Source organism: Sapajus apella, unplaced genomic scaffold, assembly GCF_009761245.1.
Source record: "Sapajus apella isolate SASKATOON/1434 unplaced genomic scaffold, GSC_monkey_1.0 scaffold22, whole genome shotgun sequence".
In the NCBI taxonomy this organism is placed as follows: domain Eukaryota; kingdom Metazoa; phylum Chordata; class Mammalia; order Primates; family Cebidae; genus Sapajus; species Sapajus apella.
This window is the reverse complement of record NW_022436962.1, coordinates 27,768,192-27,787,048: the sequence shown is the minus strand read 5'-3', so window position 1 is coordinate 27,787,048 and position 18,857 is coordinate 27,768,192. Positions and strand designations below refer to the sequence as shown.

The window sequence follows — 18,857 nt, the reverse complement described above, 5'->3', positions numbered from 1 at the left end:
GTGGCTCACACCTGTAATTCCAGCACTTTGGGAGGCCGAGGTGGGTGGATCATTTGAGGTCAGGAGTTCGAGACCATCCTGGCCAACATGGTGAAACCCCATCTCTACTAAAAATACAAAAATTAGCCGGGTATAGTGGTGGGCGCCTGAAGTCCCAGCTACTTGGGAGGCGGAGGCAGGAGAATCACTTGAACCCGGGAAGTGGAGGTTGCAGTGAGCCAAGATCACGCCACTGAACTCCAGCCTGGGCAACAGAGCAAGACTGTCTCAAAAATAATAAATAAATAAATAAATAAATGTTATGATGCTGAATTTGCATATAACATGATTATGTTCAGAGTATTTAGGGAGAAAGAAAAGAAACCTCTCTATTCACCTGTTCTTACATTCAAATTTTAGAGAAAGCCCAGAAAATACCTCAGGAAAAAAATGTTTTTCTAGTTTTTTCCCATTTGTGTTCTTTTCTTTCATCGCTGGCAATCAGGAAGTGGAGGAATCACCCAGAAGGGCCAGGTTATGATCAGTTTAATGGAATGATGGGGTTCTTCTCATCGGAATTCTCCAGCAGCCTCCTTGCCTGCTATTGGCCACCCTCCCTTGCCTCTCAAACCTCGTGTGCATAGAATCTTCAACACTCAGATTCCTGGACACTGCCCCCAGCAAAGTCCATTCAGGAGGGCTGAGTTGGGTTCCAGGAATCTGTAGTTACACAGGTTTCTCAGGCAATTCTGGGCAGAAATCACTGCCCCCAGAGACTCCACCATGGAACAAACACAGACCTGGTGGAAGGTGGGAGCTGCCGGAGCAGCGGGTTGTGGAAAAGCTGTCTGGGGCTGAGAGGAGGTGAGGAATGGGGAGCCCATCCCCAAAGCTCAGGGGCAGCTTGCCTTGCAGCTCCATGATGGCCGAGCTGGGCAGGTGGAATTGCTGGGCCAAATAACATCAGATCAGGGAGACAGGAGTGGTCCAGAGAGGACAGAGCAAGCGGAGAAGCTTGGGTTATCTGAAGGCCGTCTGGGTTGGAGGAGACTTTGGTCCTAAGTGCCTTGGTCCTAACGGATATGCACACCAACAAAACAGCTGGCAGTGCAAAGCATCCGCACGGTCACACAGCATCCGTACAATTACACCCAGGGCATCTGCGACATAATATCTCAAAAAATAAAAAAAGTCTTCACAAAATCTTAAAACCCCTAACAATACAGGTTCAGAAACAGTCTGTATTTTTTCCACTTTGGGAATCTTTGAGACAGCTTGGTTAAGTAGTATTCCCTGTTCTCCAAACACCTTCCCTCCCATCAGAGCAGAAGGGGCTATTTTACAATTTTTCAAGCCTGACCTGACCCCAGAGCCAGACTCTCTACTCAGACCCTCAGAGGCCCAGCTCCTTCCTCTGCATGACAAAGGGCGGCTGCCCTCCCTCCTGACGACTAATCAGCCCATTGTAAAAAGTCTCCTAATCCACATTCGAGCTCTTCTTTTGGCCGCTAGCTAATTGCCCAATTATTTTATTTTCCCAGCAATACTCTTCAGGCTGCCGGGAATCCACATTTAGGACCCAGGCCTGTGTCTTGGGCTTAAGAGTCTGAAGGATTTGGCCTTTGTCTGTTTGTCTGCTTCTCACGCCTCCCTGCCCCCCTCCCAGACCTGACCCTGGGTTGACTGAGTCCCCAGCTTGCCCAGGGCTGACAGATGACCCCACTGGCTTCAGGGGGTCAGGGCAGGACTGGGCACTGGAAATAGTTTGAGGGCATGGAAAGAACTTTGGTCTGGGAACGGGAAGACCTGACTTTGTGGGGATATTGATTACAGATCATCGACTGTGTGTGCTTGGGGAAGTTGTCATCTCTCTGAGCCTCAGTTTTCTTTTTTTGAAAACCTGGGGTCAGGAGAATGGCCTGGATAGTCAGTTTCAGCGCTAAGCTCTCTTTGATTCTACAAACTAGCAGGTGAAAGAAAGGGGGTAAGTCGTCTTGGTGGACAAACTCCTCCATTGGTGCTAAATGTTCCCAGGCTCCTCCACCTAAGAGAGGTCCCGTAACATCAGGTGGGGATCTCAGTTTCCCAATCATGGGTCACTTGCCTAGGCTTCCAGTGGTCCCCAGAGCCACCCTGAGCACCGCATCCCAGACACCCATCCCTGCAGGCAGGATCGGTCCTTAGAGAGGCTGGATATTGACTGTGTCGTTTCACTTCCTGTTGAGGGCTCTGCTCTAGCTTTGGTCCTGTGCTGAGAGGCTGATCCAGAAATACCAGTAAGACATCTGGGGGAGGCAGGGAATCAAGAAGTGGGTGTGTGTGGGGGGTCCCTCCACTTTACTGTCTTCTCTGGAAATGTTTCAATTTGTCTGCTCTGTTACCCCAGGTGTAGAAGGAACTCCTGACTCCCCAGGGACTTCCAGAGGTTCTCAGCCCTGTGGTGTTTCCTAGCTGGGAGAGGGTCCTGAGTGGGCCTCCACAGGTCAGGGAAGCAGCAGCACCAGAGGCCTGGCCTCCCTCAGCCCTGGAGCAGCAGGTCCCTGCTGAACACAGGGGCCTGCGAGGTCTCATTGTGAGCATCCAGCCTCAGGGAGCTCCCAGTGGGTCTAGATGTTGGGGATTTGGGGAGGGGGTAGTGGCATGCAAGGACAGCCTGGGTGTTATATCCTTGGCGCCAGTGATAAGCCACAGGGCTCCTGTCACCCAGCAGCCAGGGTAGTGGACTATTGCATATTTACCAGCCCAGAACAGCTTCCAGGGACTGAGGCCCACAAGTCCTGGTTTGCCTGTAAATGTGACACTTCTGCACCTTTTGGCCTGACTTAAGACCCAAATGTTTGCATCAAATAAGTCCTTTCCCTGTTAATCACTTGTAAAGAAAAGCAATCACTTTTCTTTTGAAGAAAGTTACCCTTGTCACAAAGAGCAGAAGGTCCTGTTTGGACCGGACACAGTGGAGGGACCTTATATTTCACGAGATGTTCAAATCATGGGAGATGAGTTCCAAGATGGTATTTGAATTCCTCCTTGTGAATTACACAAATTCCATGGAAATACAGATGGGAGAGAAAAGGAATGAGGGACAGAGAAGCAGCTGAGGTCATGATTCTATGACCACAAGGGTCTCCTTTCCTCACCCCAGGGTCAGCTGTTAGGATTTATGTATTTCCTCTGTGGACACATGTGACCAAATCCCTGTTCCTTCCCTTCAGATACCTTGAGCTCTAGCACCTATTAGCTGTATGACCGTAGGCTAGTCGGGCAACAGTTTTTTTCGTTTGTTAGTTTGTTTGTTTGTTTGTTTGAGATGGAGTCCTGCTCTGTCACCCAGGTTGGAATGCAGTGGCACAATCTCAGCTCACTGCCACCTCTGTCTCCCGGGTTCAAGCGATTCTCCTGACTCAGCCTCCCAAGTACCTGGGACTACAGGCACGTGACACCACAGCCATCTAATTTTTGTATTTTTAGTAAAGACGGCGTTTCACCATCTTGGCCATCCTGGTCTCAAACTCCTAACTTTGTCATACACCCGTCTCGGCCTCCCAAAGTGCTAGAATTACAGGTGTAAGCCACTGTGCCGGCCTGGGCAACAGGTTTATGCTCAGTTTCTTCATCTATAAAATGGAAATAATAATGGCAACTTCCTCCTCAAGTTATGGTGACCAGCTACTCGGGAGGCTAAGGCAGGAGAATCACCTGAACCTGGGAGGTGGAGGTTGCAGTGAGCCAAGATTGCGCCATTGCACTCCAGCCTGGGCAACAGAGCTAGACTCTGCCTAAAAAAAAAAAAAATTCAGAATAGTGCATAGCCTACAAGCACTATTAGCCATTACGGTTATTATTTATGTTTATCTGTAGAGATGGGGTCTTGCCATGTTGTCCAGGCTGGTCTCAAACTGCTGGCCTCAAGTGATCCTCCTGCCTTGGCCTCCCAGAGTGCTGGGATAACAGGCGTGAGTCACATCACACCCAGCCCATTATGATTATTATCAGTATTATTCTTTTTTTTTTTTTGAGACGGAGTTTCACTCATGTTACCCAGGCTGGAGTGCAATGGCGCGATCTTGGCTCACCACAACCTCCGCCTCCTGGGTTCAGGCAATTCTCCTGCCTCAACCTCCTGAGTAGCTGGGATTACAGGCACGCAACACCACGCCCAGCTAATTTTTTGTATTTTTAGTAGAGACGGGGTTTCACCATGTTGACCAGGACGGTCTCGATCTCTTGACCTCGTGATCCACCCGCCTCGGCCTCCCAAAGTGCTGGGATTACAGGCGTGAGCCACCGCGCCCAGCCATCAGTATTATTCTTATTCCTCCCCCTTCTGATGCTAAACACTCCCCCAGCACACACATTACTAAAAGCCGCTTCAGACAGCAGAATCATTCTGGGGTGTGCTTTCCCCATTTTGCTGGCAGACTGGCTCATGCCACCAGGACTCAGCTGGAGCCCAGGTCATTTCCAGACACAGAACAAGGGACAGGAACCTAGAAAGCAGAGGCCAGAGCTGTCTAGAAGCATGGCCTGTCCAAAGCCACAGGTACTGGGGGCAAATTGAGGTGGGAGCCTCCCCCATGCCTCCTCAAACACACATTTTAGACTGGGTTCAAGTATGAGAATTCCATATACATATACATATGCAAATGCACATGTATATGGTGGCAATTTGTGCATGAAATCCCTGGGCTTTCATCCAAAAGAAATTCCACCTTTGAGCACCAGAAGATTCCCTCTTCCTCTGCCTGGAATGTTTGAGAACAGAAGCAGGGGGATGACATGAGAGACCTGTCAGTGACACAGCATTCCCACAAAGGAGCCAGAGTGCCCCCACTTAGAAAGTGAAGGGGGATGCTCCTTGACCGCCGGCCCCCTCAGCCCAGGGTCCTTGTCCTCCTCCAGCATCCTTGCTTACCGTGCATGTGACAGAACATGGGCAAGTGAGGCTGTGGAGATTTGTTAAGAGCTTGCGCCTGCACATCCTCAAATGCCCCATGCCAGTGCCAGGAGGAGATGCCTACAGAGACAGACGCTGCATTTAGCTCCCAAGCCCTCCACTGAGGTTCGTGAGGAGGTCGCTTCTTCAGGCGGTACTCTGACATTCCATCTGAGAGATGTAACTGACGCTGACACCTGCCTCCTAAGGGCTGTGTGAATACACATTCTGAGCTTAGAACAATGACTGGCACATAGTGAGCACTCAGGAAATGTATGCTATTATCGTTGTTGATAGTTTTACAAAAAGTCATGACCCTGTGAACGCAGATTTCAGGGGCTAATCATGATAGGAAACCCTTACAGAGTGTTTACCTGTCACTAGATACTGGGTGGAGTGGACTGCATGTATTAATGCATTTAATCTTCTTCCTAACCCTGTGAAGAAGACCTAATGATCATCACCCTCTTCCTGCAGATGGGGAAACCGAGGCACTGAGAAGTTAAATAACTGGCTGACAGGTCAAACAGTTAGCAGGTCTCATGTTTGAACCCAGAATGATTCTGCTGTCTGAAGGGGAGACTCCCATGCCGTGGTCATGTGATTGCAAAGGTACTCGCAGAAATTGCTGTTCTGGGAGTCCCAGAAAGAGTACAGCTGCATTAAAGACATTAAAGGACATGGTGGCACGTGCCTTTGTGTCCTGACAGCGTCTAGCATCCTCTGTCATGGGGGGAGGACGAGGACAGTGAGACAACCCTGAGGGACCCCTGGTGCAGGGAGAGGCAGAGGGTGTGCAAGGACTGAAGGTTGGAGGGAGGTGACCAAGGGGCTTCTGTGAACGTAGCCAGAACCAGCAAGAAGGCAGAGTCTTCCCTGCCCTTCCTTTATGATGTGCAAACCTGGACCCAGGCCAGCCTCCAGGAGAGACTTAAGAGCTTTAAGTAGCTGGTTAGCAGGACTTTCTTTTTCACCTAACAGCCTCACTTTTTCAGGGAACAGAGCTGGGGTAAGGACAGGGAAATTCAACAGGCACTAAAAATATTGTTGAGCTGCTGACAGCACAGCCAGAGGCCCCAAGCCTGGGTGGCATCAGACAACCCTGTCCTTTCTAGACAGCCCCCTCCTCCAGGCTCAGGGACCTGTCTGGCTGTGAGCTCCCAGGAGGTCCCAGGGGTGTGACCTCCCTGCCTCCCTCCCTCCCTTCCTCCCTCCCTCTTCCCTTTACCCCAGGCCAGCCCAGGGCTGGCTATAAAGCTGCCCAGGCCTGGCTCTCAGCACACCCGGCTGCCTGGGACCCTCCTTCCACCTCCTTAGAGGACAGCCCCACTCTGCCCCCCACTCCTCCAGGGCAGCACCATGCAGCCCCTGTGGCTCTGCTGGGCACTCTGGGTGCTGCCCCTGGCTGGCCCTGGGGCAACCCTCACCGGGGAGCAGCTCCTGGAGAGCCTGCTGCAACAGCTGCAGCTCAGCGAGGCGCCCGTCCTGGACAGGGCCGACATGGAGGAGCTGGCCATCCCCGCCCACGTGAGGGCCCAGTACGTGGCCCTGCTGCAGCGCAGCCACAGGGACCGCTCCCGAGGGAAGAGGTTCAGCCAGAGCTTCCGAGGTGAGGCCCTCCCTCCCTGCTGCCCCCAGTCCCATGGTGGAAGGCTGGCTGGTCGTGCCCACTCCAGTAATGTCAAAGGGCCCCTGGTCTTTTGGAACTCAGTGGGAGGCTGTGTGGGGGCCACAGTGCAAAGGGCAGTGAGGAGGAGCCGGGCCTGGGCCCAGGGTCTCCAGCTGTGCATTGAGGGCCCCCGTTTGTCCCCAAAGGTGCACCAGGCTGGACCTGCTGAAGAAACCAAGGCATGGGAGAAGGGGAGGGTAGAGGAGAGAAAGTGGAGCTGGGGGAGCGGCTGAGTGTGTGCCTCAAAGTGCTTGGTGCAGCTGGACTCCCGGGTCTGTTTTCACACTGCCACTCTGGTCTGAGCCTGATCTTGAGTAAATGGCTTTAAATCCCTCTCTCTGCCATGTGCTCCTCTGGAACGGGGGTATGACTGCGTCTTAGCCATCTCCCAGCTTTGTTAGCATCAAAGTGAGTTCTTGTGGATAGAAGCGTGTTGGGATAACTGAAAAGCACCCACGTGAAATACCTGGTTATACTCGGCTACCGGGGGTGCACCTGGGCCTGAAGCCTCCTGCAGCCTCTCACCTCCCCAGCTCCTCAGTGCCCAGACTAGACCCAAGGCCAGGCACCTGGGTGAGGAGTCTGCCCCCAGCATCTCAGCTGCGGCAGCCTTGCTAGCACAGGTCCCGCAGGCGTCCCTGCCTGCCACATGGAGATTGCTACTAAACAAGGCCCAGATTCAAGGGAGATTTTTAAACTGGGTTTGCCCCAGAGATACAACAGGGACCTGTGTCTCCTGGACTGGCTGCCAGCTCAGTGGCCTTGTCACCCTCAGAGCTCCCCTGGAGTCCAGGGAGGCCCTGCTGACCCCGCTGACCCTGCTCTTGTCCGCAGAGGTGGCCGGCAGGTTCCTGGCGTCCGAGGCCAGCACGCACCTGCTGGTGTTCAGCATGGAGCAGCGGCTGCCGCCCAACCGCGAGCTGGTGCAGGCGGTGCTGCGGCTCTTCCAGGAGCCGGTCCCGAGGGCCGCGCTGCACAGGCACGGGCGGCTGTCCCCGCGCAGCCACCGGGCCCGGGTCACCGTCGAGTGGCTGAGCGTCCGCGACGACGGCTCCAACCGCACCTCCCTCATCGACTCCAGGTGGGGGTCGCGCGGAAGCGCACGGCAGGGCGAGGGGGCAGCTCCGCCCGGCTTGGGGGCGGGGACGCGCGGGACGGCGCGGGGTCCTCAGCAGGTTCCAGTCCCCGCCCTCACGCGGCGCTGGGTCTCCGTGTCGCGTGTGTCGTGTCCTCAGGCTGGTGTCCGTCCACGAGAGCGGCTGGAAGGCCTTCGACGTGACCGAGGCCGTGAACTTCTGGCAGCAGCTGAGCCGGCCCCGGCAGCCGCTGCTGCTGCAGGTGTCGGTGCAGAGGGAGCACCTGGGCCCGGGGACGTCCGAAGCCCACAGGCTGGTCCGCTTCGCCTCTCAGGGGACGCCGGCGGAGCGTGGGGAGCCCCAGCTGGAGCTGCACACCCTGGACCTCAGGGACTACGGGTAAGTGCCGGACTGGGGAGACCAGAGACAAGCAGCCACTGGGTGGTCCAGACCCCCGTCCCCAGGACTGGCTGGGTGACCGGATGGCTGGGTTGGGGTGGGTAGGGGCGGGGGCGGGGGAGGAGATCGGTGCATACTGTCCCAGGATGCCACCGATTGTCCATTACATGTCAGGGTTTCTAATGGTAGAAATTGTGTTATTCAGGCCGGGCACAGTGGCTCACGCCTGTAATCCCAACACTTTGGGAAGGCGAGACTGGTGAATCACCTGAGGTCAGGAGTTCCAGACCAGCCTGGCTAACATGGTGAAACCCCGTCTGTACTAAAAATGCAAAAATTAGCTGGGCATAGTGGCAGGTGCTTGTAATCCCAGCTACTCAGGAGGCTGAGGCAGGAGAATTGCTTGAACCCAGGAGGCAGAGGTTGCAGTGAGCCGAGATCGCACCATTGCACTCCAGCCTGGGCAACAAGAGCAAAACCCATCTCAAAAACAATAAATAAATAAATTAAAAGGCCAGGTACGGTGGCTCACGCCTGTAATCCCAACACTTTGGGAGGGCGAGACCAGTGAATCACCTGAGGTCAGGAGTTCCAGACCAGCCTGGGTAACATGGTGAAACCCCTATCTCTATTAAAGAAGGAAGGAAGGGAGAGAGGGAGGAAGGGAAGGAGAGAGGGAGGAAGGAAGTTGTATTATTCATTTTATTGAAAAATATCTTCGATAATTTTTAATAAATTTTTATGTTGCCATTGACTCATATACACACAATTGTAATTATCCACTTTCACTTTACCCTTCTCCATGATTAAGTCTTTGAAAAATCCTACCTTTAGCTGTTGCTAAGGACGAACAGCTTTCCTCCTGCTTTGATGAATTCTTTTCTCATGGACAAATTAGCTCTCTGGAGCAGACGGGGGCTGTGTAGCACAGTGGTTAAGAAGAAGCCTTGGAACCAGTCCTGGCTTCCATCTAGCTTTGCCTTCTGCTGGCTGCAGGTCCTCTGGCACATCACCGAACACTCTGGGTCTCAGTGGCCTCAGGTGAAATGGGGATCATGGTGGAACCTAACTGAAGATGAAATGCAGACATCACCTGAGATAATACATGTGAAGTACCTAGTTCAATGTCTGGCCTATTAGGAGACCTTTAATAGTAGCTGATTTATTATTTATGTTTCAGATATGCTTATTCATCTTCTCACAAATATCCAGCTTTTAGAACACAGTGAGAGCTGGGCCACAAATCTCCCTGCCAGGCACCCACTAAGCTGTACCCCAGGCCTTCTGACCTCAGCCTTCACAGCTGACCTCTGACCCTGCCTGTTCTTGCCCCCACAGAGCTCAGGGTGACTGTGACCCTGAAGCACCAGTGACCGAGGGCACCCGCTGCTGCCGCCAGGAAATGTACATTGACCTGCAGGGGATGAAGTGGGCAGAGAACTGGGTGCTGGAGCCCCCGGGCTTCCTGGCTTATGAGTGTGTGGGCACCTGCCCACAGCCCCCGGAGGCCCTGGCCTTCAAGTGGCCGGTTCTGGGGCCGCGACAGTGCATCGCTTCAGAGACTGCCTCACTGCCCATGATTGTCAGCATCAAGGAGGGAGGCAGGACCAGGCCCCAGGTGGTCAGCCTGCCCAACATGAGGGTGCAGAAGTGCAGCTGTGCCTCGGATGGGGCGCTCGTGCCAAGGAGGCTCCAGCCGTAGGCGCCTGGTGTAACCACTGAGCCCTGTAACTGAACATGTGCATAGAAGTGGTCTTAATGTAGGTCTTAATTTTAAACTTAGCAAGCTACCTCCATCCCAATTTAGTGCTCCTGTATGAGCTTTGCCCTGTGTCCTTCCCTCTCCCATCTTTCCTGTCCATCACCCATCCTAAGCACTTACGTGAGTAAATAATGCAGCTCAGATGCTGAGCGCTAGTAGGAAATGCTGGCCTGCTGATTAGAAGATACAGCTGAGCAATGCACAGATTGTCAACTGGGAGTGTCTGTTCTCTGGCAAATTCTTAACTGAGCCTGGAACAATACCCTATGATTAGAACTGGGGAAATAGAACTGATTTGCTCTATTATATGAGGAATTAAAACCCCCAAATCTCTATTTCCCCAAAATATGGGCCCATTCTGGTCTTTTGTAAACATACATATGCCCCTGTTCCCCTGAGAGGGTGCTAAGAGGAAGGCTGAAGGGCTTCAGGTTGGGGGCAGTGGGCGGGGAGTCGGGATGCCTGGTTTCTGGATCTGACAGGGCCATAAGCTAGAACCTCAAACAAACACAGGAGGCTTTGGGTCATCATTTCCTCTTAGAAAGGAGGAGCTGGGCTTCAGCTCTAAGACTTCATTGCTCTAAGACTTCATTGCTCTGGGGATCAGACAGCCCCTACCTGCCCCCTGCCCACCCCTCTGGAGACCGAGTTTTGCCTGTGCACATTTAGATCATGTCCCCCACTATCTTAGATAACTTGTCACCAGAAACCATATGTATTTGTGTGTTTTTGTTAATTTAGGCAAACCAATTGAATGTAGATACTCAGAAGAAATAAAAAGTGATGTTTCACTCTGTATCTCTGTATTTAATCTCCAGGAGCAATAATGGGGAATGAGAGCAACATAATGATCTGAAGAAAGGACCCCCAACTTCTAGGGGGCACTGACAACTACAATAACTAAATTTAGATGAGGCTTTCATTTATGATATTTCTATTTTCCCACACAACTCTCATTCCAAAAATAGTAAACAATCACTCACATATGCCTCCTCTTTAGTATACGTGCTGCCAAAGTGAGCACTGCAGCCTCTTTTTTTTGAGACAGTCTCTCTCTGTCACCCAGGCTGGAGTGCAGTGGCACGATCTTGGCTCACTGCAACCTTCGTCTCTCAGGTTCAAGCAATTCTCATGCCTCAGCCTCCAGAGTAGCTTTGATTACAGGAATGTGTCACCATGCCTGGCTACTTTTATTTTTTTTTTTTTTTAATAGTAGAGACGGGGTTTTACCATGTTGGTCAAGCTCGTCTTGAACTCCTGACCTCAGGTGATCTGCCTGCCTCGGCCTCCCAAAGTGCTGGGATTACAGGCGTGAGCCACTGCACCCAGCCTAATTTTTGTATTTTTTTTTTTTTGAGTCAGAGTCTCGCTCTGTCACCTAGGCTGGAGTGCAATGGTGCTAGCATGGCTCTCTGTAACCTCCGCCTCCTGGATTCAAGCGATTCTCCTGCCTCAGCCTCCCAGGTAGCTTATAGGTGCCCACCACCATGCCCAGCGAATTTTAAAAAATATTTTTAGTAGAGATGGGGTTTCACCATATTGGTCAGGCTAGTCTCTTGGCCAGGCTGGTCTCGAACTCCTGATCTCAAGTGATCTGCCTACCTCACCCTCCCAACATGCTGGGATTATAGGTGTGAGCCACTGTGCCCAGCCTGCCTCCCCTTTAGAAAGCACTGTAACAGCTAATAGTGGTGATGGGCAACAGGGGTTGACAGTAGTGTGGTAAGCAAGCTAACATTTCTTGAGCATTCACTATGAATCAGGGAGCTGGGCTAGGCATTGCCACATATGTCACTTAATTCTTGCAGCTATCCCATGAAGTGGGTATTATTATTCCTATTTTTTAGATGAAGAAACAGCCTGAGGTAATGCAAGTGTGTTGAATCGCTTCCATAGAACGGATTATAAACACCTTCCCATGCCAGTCCCCCATAAGCTGCTCTGCTGATGACACAGGCATTAGGTTAAAATGTCATTGGGAGCTATCTTATCCAATTCCCTTCCATTTAGCTTTCCCATTCAGCTGGGTTTCCTTATGCTTGTCTGTGGAGAAAGTTATACAGTCATGTACAACAGAATGATGGTTTGGTCAATGACAGACCACATATACAATGGTGGTCCCATAAGATTACAATGGAGCTGAAAAATCCCTATAGTCTAGTGACATCAAAGTCATTATAATGTTCTAGCACAACCCATTACTCATGTGTTTGTGGTGATGCTGATATAAACACACCTACTCTGCTGCCAGTTCTATAAAAACACAGCACATGCTAGGCCTGGTTCGGTGGCTCACACTTGTAATCCCAGCACTTTGGGAGGCTGAGGTGGGTGGATCACCTGAGGTCAGGAGTTCAAGACCAGCATAACCAATATGGTGAAACCCTATCTCTACTAAAAATACACAAATTAGGCCGGGCCCGGTGGCTCAAGCCTGTAATCCCAGCACTTTGGGAGGCCGAGGCGGGTGGATCACGAGGTCAAGAGATCAAGACCATCCTGGTCAACATGGTGAAACCCCGTCTCTGCTAAAAATACAAAAAATTAGCTGGGCATGGTGGCACGTGCCTGTAATCCCAGCTACTCAGGAGGCTGAGGCAGGAGAATTGCCTGAACCCAGGAGGCGGAGGTTGCGGTGAGCCGAGATCGCGCCATTGCACTCCAGCCTGGGTAACATGAGTGAAACTCCGTCTCAAAAAAAAAAAAAAAAAAAAATACACAAATTATCCAGTCATGGTGGCACATGCCTGTAGTCCCAGATACTCAGGAGGCTGAGGCAGAAGAACCTGGGAGGTGGAGGTTGCTGTTAGCTGAGATCGTACCACTGCACTTCAGCCTGAGTGACAGAGCAAGACTCCATCTCAAAAAATAAAATAAAGCATAGCACATGCAATTATTTACAGTACATAATACTTGATAAGTGACTGTTACTGTTATGTATTTACTATACCTTATATTATTTTAGAGTACTCTTTCTACTTATTAAAAAAATAAGTTAACTGTAAAACAGGCTCAGCCTGTAAGCCCAGCCCTTTGGGAGGCCGAGGCAGGTGGATCTCAAGCTCAGGAGTTCAAGACCAGCCTGGCCAAGATGGTGAAACCCTGTCTCTACTAAAAAAAAAAAAAAAAAAAAAAATTTGGTCTCTGTGGCCCAGGAAAAAAAAAAAAAAGAAAAAAATTAGCTGGGTGTGATGGTGGGTGCCTGTAATCCTAGCTACTAGGGAGGCTGAGGCAGAGAATTGCTTGAGCCTGTGGGGCAGAGGTTGCAGTGAGCCAAGATTGCGCCACTGCACTCCAGCCTAGGTGACAGAGTGAGACTCTGTCTTCCCACCCCAAAAATTAAAAGAATAAGGCTAAAAAGAAAAATTTTTGTATACATCTGTACAATATGTTTATGTTTTGTTATTACAAAAGAGTCAGAAAGGTTTTTTTTAATATGTCTTTTATTGCGTTTTAGGTTTTGGGGTACATGTAAAGAACATGCAAGACTGTTGCATAGATATATACACGGCAATGCGGTTTACTGCCTTCCTCTCCATCACCTATATCTGACATTTCTCCCCATATTATCCCTCCCCAACTCCCCACCCCCCATTGTCCCTCCCCTAGTTCCCACCCACAGACCCCAGTGTGTGATGCTCCCCTCCCTGTGTCCATGTGTTCTCATTGTTCAACACCCACCTATGAGTGAGAACAAGCGGTGTTTGATTTTCTGTTCTTGTGTCAGTTTGCTGAGAATGATGGTTTCCAGGTTGATCCATGTCCCTACAAAGGATACTAGCTCATCGTTTTTTATGGCTGAGAAAGGTTTTTTTAATTTAAAGTTTATAAAGTAAAAAAGTTACAGTAAGCTAAGGTCAATTATTATTATTATTATTATTATTATTATTATTTATTGAGACGGAGTCTTGCTCTATCACCAGGCTGGAGTGCAATGGCACAATCTCGGCTCACTGCAACCTCCGCCTCCTGGGTTCAAGCGATTTTTCCACCTCAGCCTCCCCAGTAGCTGGGACCACAGGCATGTGCCACCATGCCCGGCTATTTTTTGTATTTTTAGTAGAGATGGGGTTTCACCATGTTGGCCAGTATGGTCTCGATCTCTTGACCTTGTGATCCACCCGCCTCGGCCTCCCAAAGTGCTGGGATTACAAGCATGAGCCACCGTGCCCGGCCTAAGGTCAATTATTAAAGAAAGAAAAATTTATTTTTACAAATTTAGTGTAGGCTAAGTATACGGTGTCATAAAGTCTACAGTAGTGTATGGTAATGTCCTAGGCCTTCACATTCACTCACTCACTGACTCGCCCAGAGCAGCCTCTAGTCCTGCAAGCTCCATTCACAGCAAGTGTCCTATAGATGTTGTGCCATTTTAAAATCTTTGACACTATGTTTTTACTGTACCTTCTCTATGTTTAGGTGTGTTTAGATACACAAATACCATTGTGTTACGATTGCCTACAGTATTCACTACAGTGGCATGCTGTACAGGTTTGTAGCCTAGGAGCAATAGGCTATACCACATAGCCTAGCTGTGTAGTAAGCTCTACCGTGTAGGTTTATGTGAGTGTGCTCCATGATGTCTCCACAGCAATGAAATCGCCTAAAAAAGCGTTTCTTAGAACGTATCCCCATTGTTAAGAGAGACATGGCTGTACTTCAAGATAAAGGACTCTCTATTCCTCACCTACAAAACTAATTAATACTAACTAAATAATAGAAGAAAAATAGGCTGGGCGTGGTGGCTCACACCTGTAATCCCAGCATGTTGGAAGGCCGAGGCAGGTGGATCACTCTAGGCCAGGAGTTCAAGACCAGCCTGGCCAATATGATAAAACTCTGTTTCTACTAAAAATACAAAAATTAGCCGGGCATGGTGGTGCACGCCTGTGATCCCAGCTATTCGGGAGGCTGAGGCAGAGAATCGCCTAAACCTGGGAAGTGGAGGTTCCAGTGAGCCAAGATCTTGCCACTACACTCCAGTCTGGGTGACAGACCAAGACTCTGTTCAAAATAAATAAATAAATAATGAAATGATGATATAAAAAAAATAGAAGAAAAACAGAGCTAGAAAAATGTCTAAGCACAGCCAAGATTTGAGACTTGGCAAGAATATTGTTGAAGTTGGTAGGAGAGGATTTGACTCTGACCTATAAATGGCCAAATCACCTCCATAAGACATCAGAACGAAGGCTTTCCACTTGGGGTGTTGTAAATACCAGGGCATACGGTTGCTTTGTGTACTATCAATATCACCTGAAGAACTCCACCAGCTACACAGTGATGTATCTGTGGCTCTAAAAGATCTGTGGATTCCCAGGCAGTCACATGCAGTCAGTGGCAAGGATGGGCCTGCTCACACAAGGCTGACTGTGAGCTAAAAAAAAAAAAAAAAAAAAAAATGCAGGAGATTGGCTTCATTTCAAAATGTAAGATGTGCTCATTAGGACAGAGAGACAATGTGGTAGACAGAATGCTCTCCCCAAAGACACCCAGGCCCTAATCCTTGCAACTTGTGACTATGTTACGTTACACAGCAAAAAGGATTCTGCAGATGTAATTAAGGTTACAACCCTTAAAATAGGGAGATTATCTTGGATTATCTGAGTGTGCCCAATCTAATCACAGAAGCCCTTCAAAGCAGAAAACTTTCTCTGGCTGGAAGCAGGAGAGATGAGGTAGAAGGGGGAGGTCAAAGAGATTTGAAGCATGAGAAGCCGTTGCCCTACCATTGCTGGTTTGAAGATGAGGGAGGCCACGAGCTAGAGAATGTGAGTAGCCTCTAAAAGGTGGGCCGACTCCCAGCTGATAGCCAGCCAGGAAAGCGGACCTCAGTTCTACAACCGTATGGAAGTGAATTCTGCCAACACTTGAATGAGTCTGAAGGTGGATCCTCCCCAAGAGCCTCCAGATAAGAGCCCAGATCATCAGCTGACGTGGAGATTTGTCTTTGTGAGAGACCTGGAGCAGAGAAACCAACTGAGCCGACTCAGACTGTTTTTTTGCTTGTTTTTTGTGTTTTTATGTTTTGTTTTTAAGACAGGGTCTCATTGCCACCCAGACTGGAGTACAGTGGCGTGATCATAGCTCACTGCATCCTTGATCTCCCAGGCTCAAGTGATCCTCCCACCTCAAACTCCCCAAGTAGCTGGGACTACAGCCTCATACCACCATACTGGCTAATTTTTTAAAATTTTATAGAGGCAGGGGACTTCCTGTGTTGCCCAAGCTGGCCTTAAACTCCTGGGCTCAAGTAGTCCTCTCAAGTAGTCCTTGGCTTTCCAAAGTGCTGGGATTTGGGCTTGAAGCCACTGTACCTGGCTCCCACTCGGACTTTTAATCTACAAAATGTGAGATAAAGTTGTCTTGTTTTAAGCAGCTAAATTTGTGGTGAATTATTATAGCAGCAATAGAAAATTAATACAGACAGTAAGCCAAATCCCAAGTGGGATGTAATTACAACTTTGTTTAAAAGATTAAATAAAGGGCCAGGTGCAGTGGCTCAAGTCTGTAAAGCCAGCACTTTGGGAGGCCGAGGCGGGCCGATTGCTTGAGTCAGGGAGTTCAAAACCAGCATGTACAACATAGGGAGACCACCCCCATTGTCTATACTTTAAGAAATACAAAAAAGTAGCCAGGTGTAGTGGTTGTAGTTCTAGCTACTTGGGAGGCTGAGGTGGGAGGAACGCTTGAGCTTGGGTGGTTGAGGCTGCAGTGACCCGTGAGGATGCCACTACACTTTAACCTGGGTGACAGAGCAAGAACTTGTCAAGAAAGAAGAAAGAGAGAAAGAGAGGAAAGAGAGAAAGAGAGGAAAGAAAGAGAAAGAAGGAAAAAAGAAAGAAAGAGAAAGAAGGAAGGAAGGAAGGAAGGAAGGAAGGAAGGAAGGAAGGAAGGAAGGAAGGAAGGGAAAAGAAAGGAAAAGAAAAGGCTGAGGCAGGGGAATCATCTGAACTCAGGAGGCAGAGGTTGCAGCAAGCCGAGATCGTGCCATTGCACTCCAGCTTGGACAACAAGAACGAAACTCCAACCCCAAAAAAAAAAACAGTTAATTTTGAATTTATTAAAAACCACTCATAATTCCACCATCCTAAAGCAAATTATTTTAGTTTTTGCATATCACCTGTTTACATGCTGCATGAGTACATACTTATTTTAAAAATCAAGGTTTTCGGGCCGGGTGTGGTGGTTCACACCTGTAATCCCAGCACTTCGGGACGCCAACACAGGCAGATCACAAGGTCAGGAGTTCGAGACAAGCTTGACCATGGTGAAACCCCATCTCTACTGAAAATACAAAATGAGCTGGGCATAGTGGTGTGTGCCTGTAATCCCAGCTACTCAGGAGGCTGAAGCAGGAGAATCACTTGAACCCGAAGGTGGAGGTTGCAGTGAGCTGAGATTGCACTGCAGCACTCCAGTGTGGGTGATAGAGCGAGACTCCATCTCAAATAAATAAATACATAAAATAAATCAAGGTTTTGGCCAGGCACAGTGGCTCACACTTATAATTCCAGCACTTTCGGAGGCCAAGACAGGTGGATCACCTTAAGTCAGGAGTTCAAGACCAGCCTGGCCAACATGGTGAAACTCTGTCTCTACTAAAAATACAAAAATTAGCTGGGTGTAGTGGTGCACATTTGTAATCCCAGCTCTTCAGGAGGCTGGGGCAGGAGAATCACTTGAACCCAGAAGGGGATCTTGCAGTGAAACCAGATTGTGCCACTGCACTGCAACCTGGGTGACACACCAAGACTCCATCTCAAAAACAAAAGATTGTTTTTCTTTTTCTTTTTTTTTTTTTGAGACAGAGTCTCGCTCTATTGCTCAGGCTGGAGTGCAGTGGAAGGATCTTAGCTCACTGCAACCTCTGCCTCCCAGGCTCAAGTGATCCTCCCACCTCCGCTTCCCCAGTAGCTGGGACTATAGGCACGTACCACCACACCGGCTAATTTTTTTTTTTGTAGATTCAGGGTTTCACCATGTTGCCCAGGATGGTCTTGAACTTCTGAGAGCTCAAGCAATCCTCCTGCCTCAGCCTTCCAAAGTGTTAGAATTACAGGCATGAGCCACCACACCAGGCCAAAATCATGTTTTAATGTGCCTATTGCATAGGAAAAAGAAGTGAAGAGAGTTACACTCCAAAAGGGTCACATTGGTTCTAAATCTTTGTGTGGTGAGATTGAAAGCAATGTTTGTTTTTCCATTCGATTTTTTTTTTTTTTTTTTTTTTTTTTGAGGCAGAGTGTCACTTTGTTTCCCAGGCTGGAGTGCAGTGGCAACCTCTGACTCCTGGGTTCAAGCGATTCTTGTGCATCAGTTACCAGAATAGCTGGGATTACAAGCACAGGCCATAATGCCCAGCTAATTTTTGTATTTTTAGTGAGACAGGGTTTCGCCATATGGGCTAGGCTGGTCTCAAACTCCTGTTCTCAAATGATTGCCTGCCTTGATCTCCAAAGCGCTGGGACTGCAGGCATGAGCCACTGCACCCGGGCTTCCATTTGATCTCATTTCTAATTTTTCTAAAATAAACATGGATTATTTACGCAATAACAAAAAGAAATGCAAAAATGCACCCAGAAATGTGCCTCTTTGGAGAGGTTCCTAGGACACAGAGATTGAGGGCCAAGGCACTTGCCATCTGTTTAGCTGTGAGCAGCGCAGGCTTCTCTCTCACTGCCTAGGTCATCTCAGTTCTTAGGCGAGATCGGCCTGCTGTTTAGAGATAGGCTGGGAGGGAGGCCCTAAGGCCCTAACAGTGAAGAAGCAGAACAAGTAGACAGCAGTGAAGCAGCATCCACTTTGTCTGAGACAGCTGGATGGGGCCATCAGGCAGGACTGAGGGGAGTGAAGAGGCAGCCCAGGAACAGCTGAAACTGACTGACTGGAACAGCTGAAACTGACTGACTGGCGGATGAGAGGATGGGAGTAGAGGGGTGAAGGTAGGTGGTCTTGGCAGCCTTGTGGACATGTCTGTTTGGAGACAGCAAAAGGATAGTGGGTGTCCAAGGATACAAGTGTCAGCAGAGACTGAGT

General features: G+C 49.5%; 1 protein-coding gene across 1 annotated transcript; it reads left to right on the top strand.

The window, feature by feature from the left end:
- Positions 1-5,814: 5,814 nt before the first annotated feature.
- Positions 5,815-10,612, top strand: LOC116559031 (left-right determination factor 1). Its single transcript, XM_032289434.1, has 4 exons — positions 5,815-6,521; positions 7,416-7,662; positions 7,817-8,056; positions 9,395-10,612. The coding sequence occupies exons 1-4, from the start codon at positions 6,272-6,274 to the stop codon at positions 9,756-9,758; spliced, it is 1,101 nt and encodes a 366-aa protein (XP_032145325.1). The 5' UTR covers positions 5,815-6,271; the 3' UTR covers positions 9,759-10,612.
- The last annotated feature ends 8,245 nt before the right edge of the window (positions 10,613-18,857 follow it).

Coding starts and splice junctions, on each gene's coding strand:
- LOC116559031 (XM_032289434.1), top strand. CDS start 6,272: ATGCAGCCCCTGTGGCTCTGCTGGGCACTCTGGGTGCTGCCCCTGGCT. Junction 7,663..7,816: donor ACCTCCCTCATCGACTCCAG/GTGGGGGTCGCG, acceptor TCGTGTCCTCAG/GCTGGTGTCCGTCCACGAGA. Junction 8,057..9,394: donor CTGGACCTCAGGGACTACGG/GTAAGTGCCGGA, acceptor TTGCCCCCACAG/AGCTCAGGGTGACTGTGACC.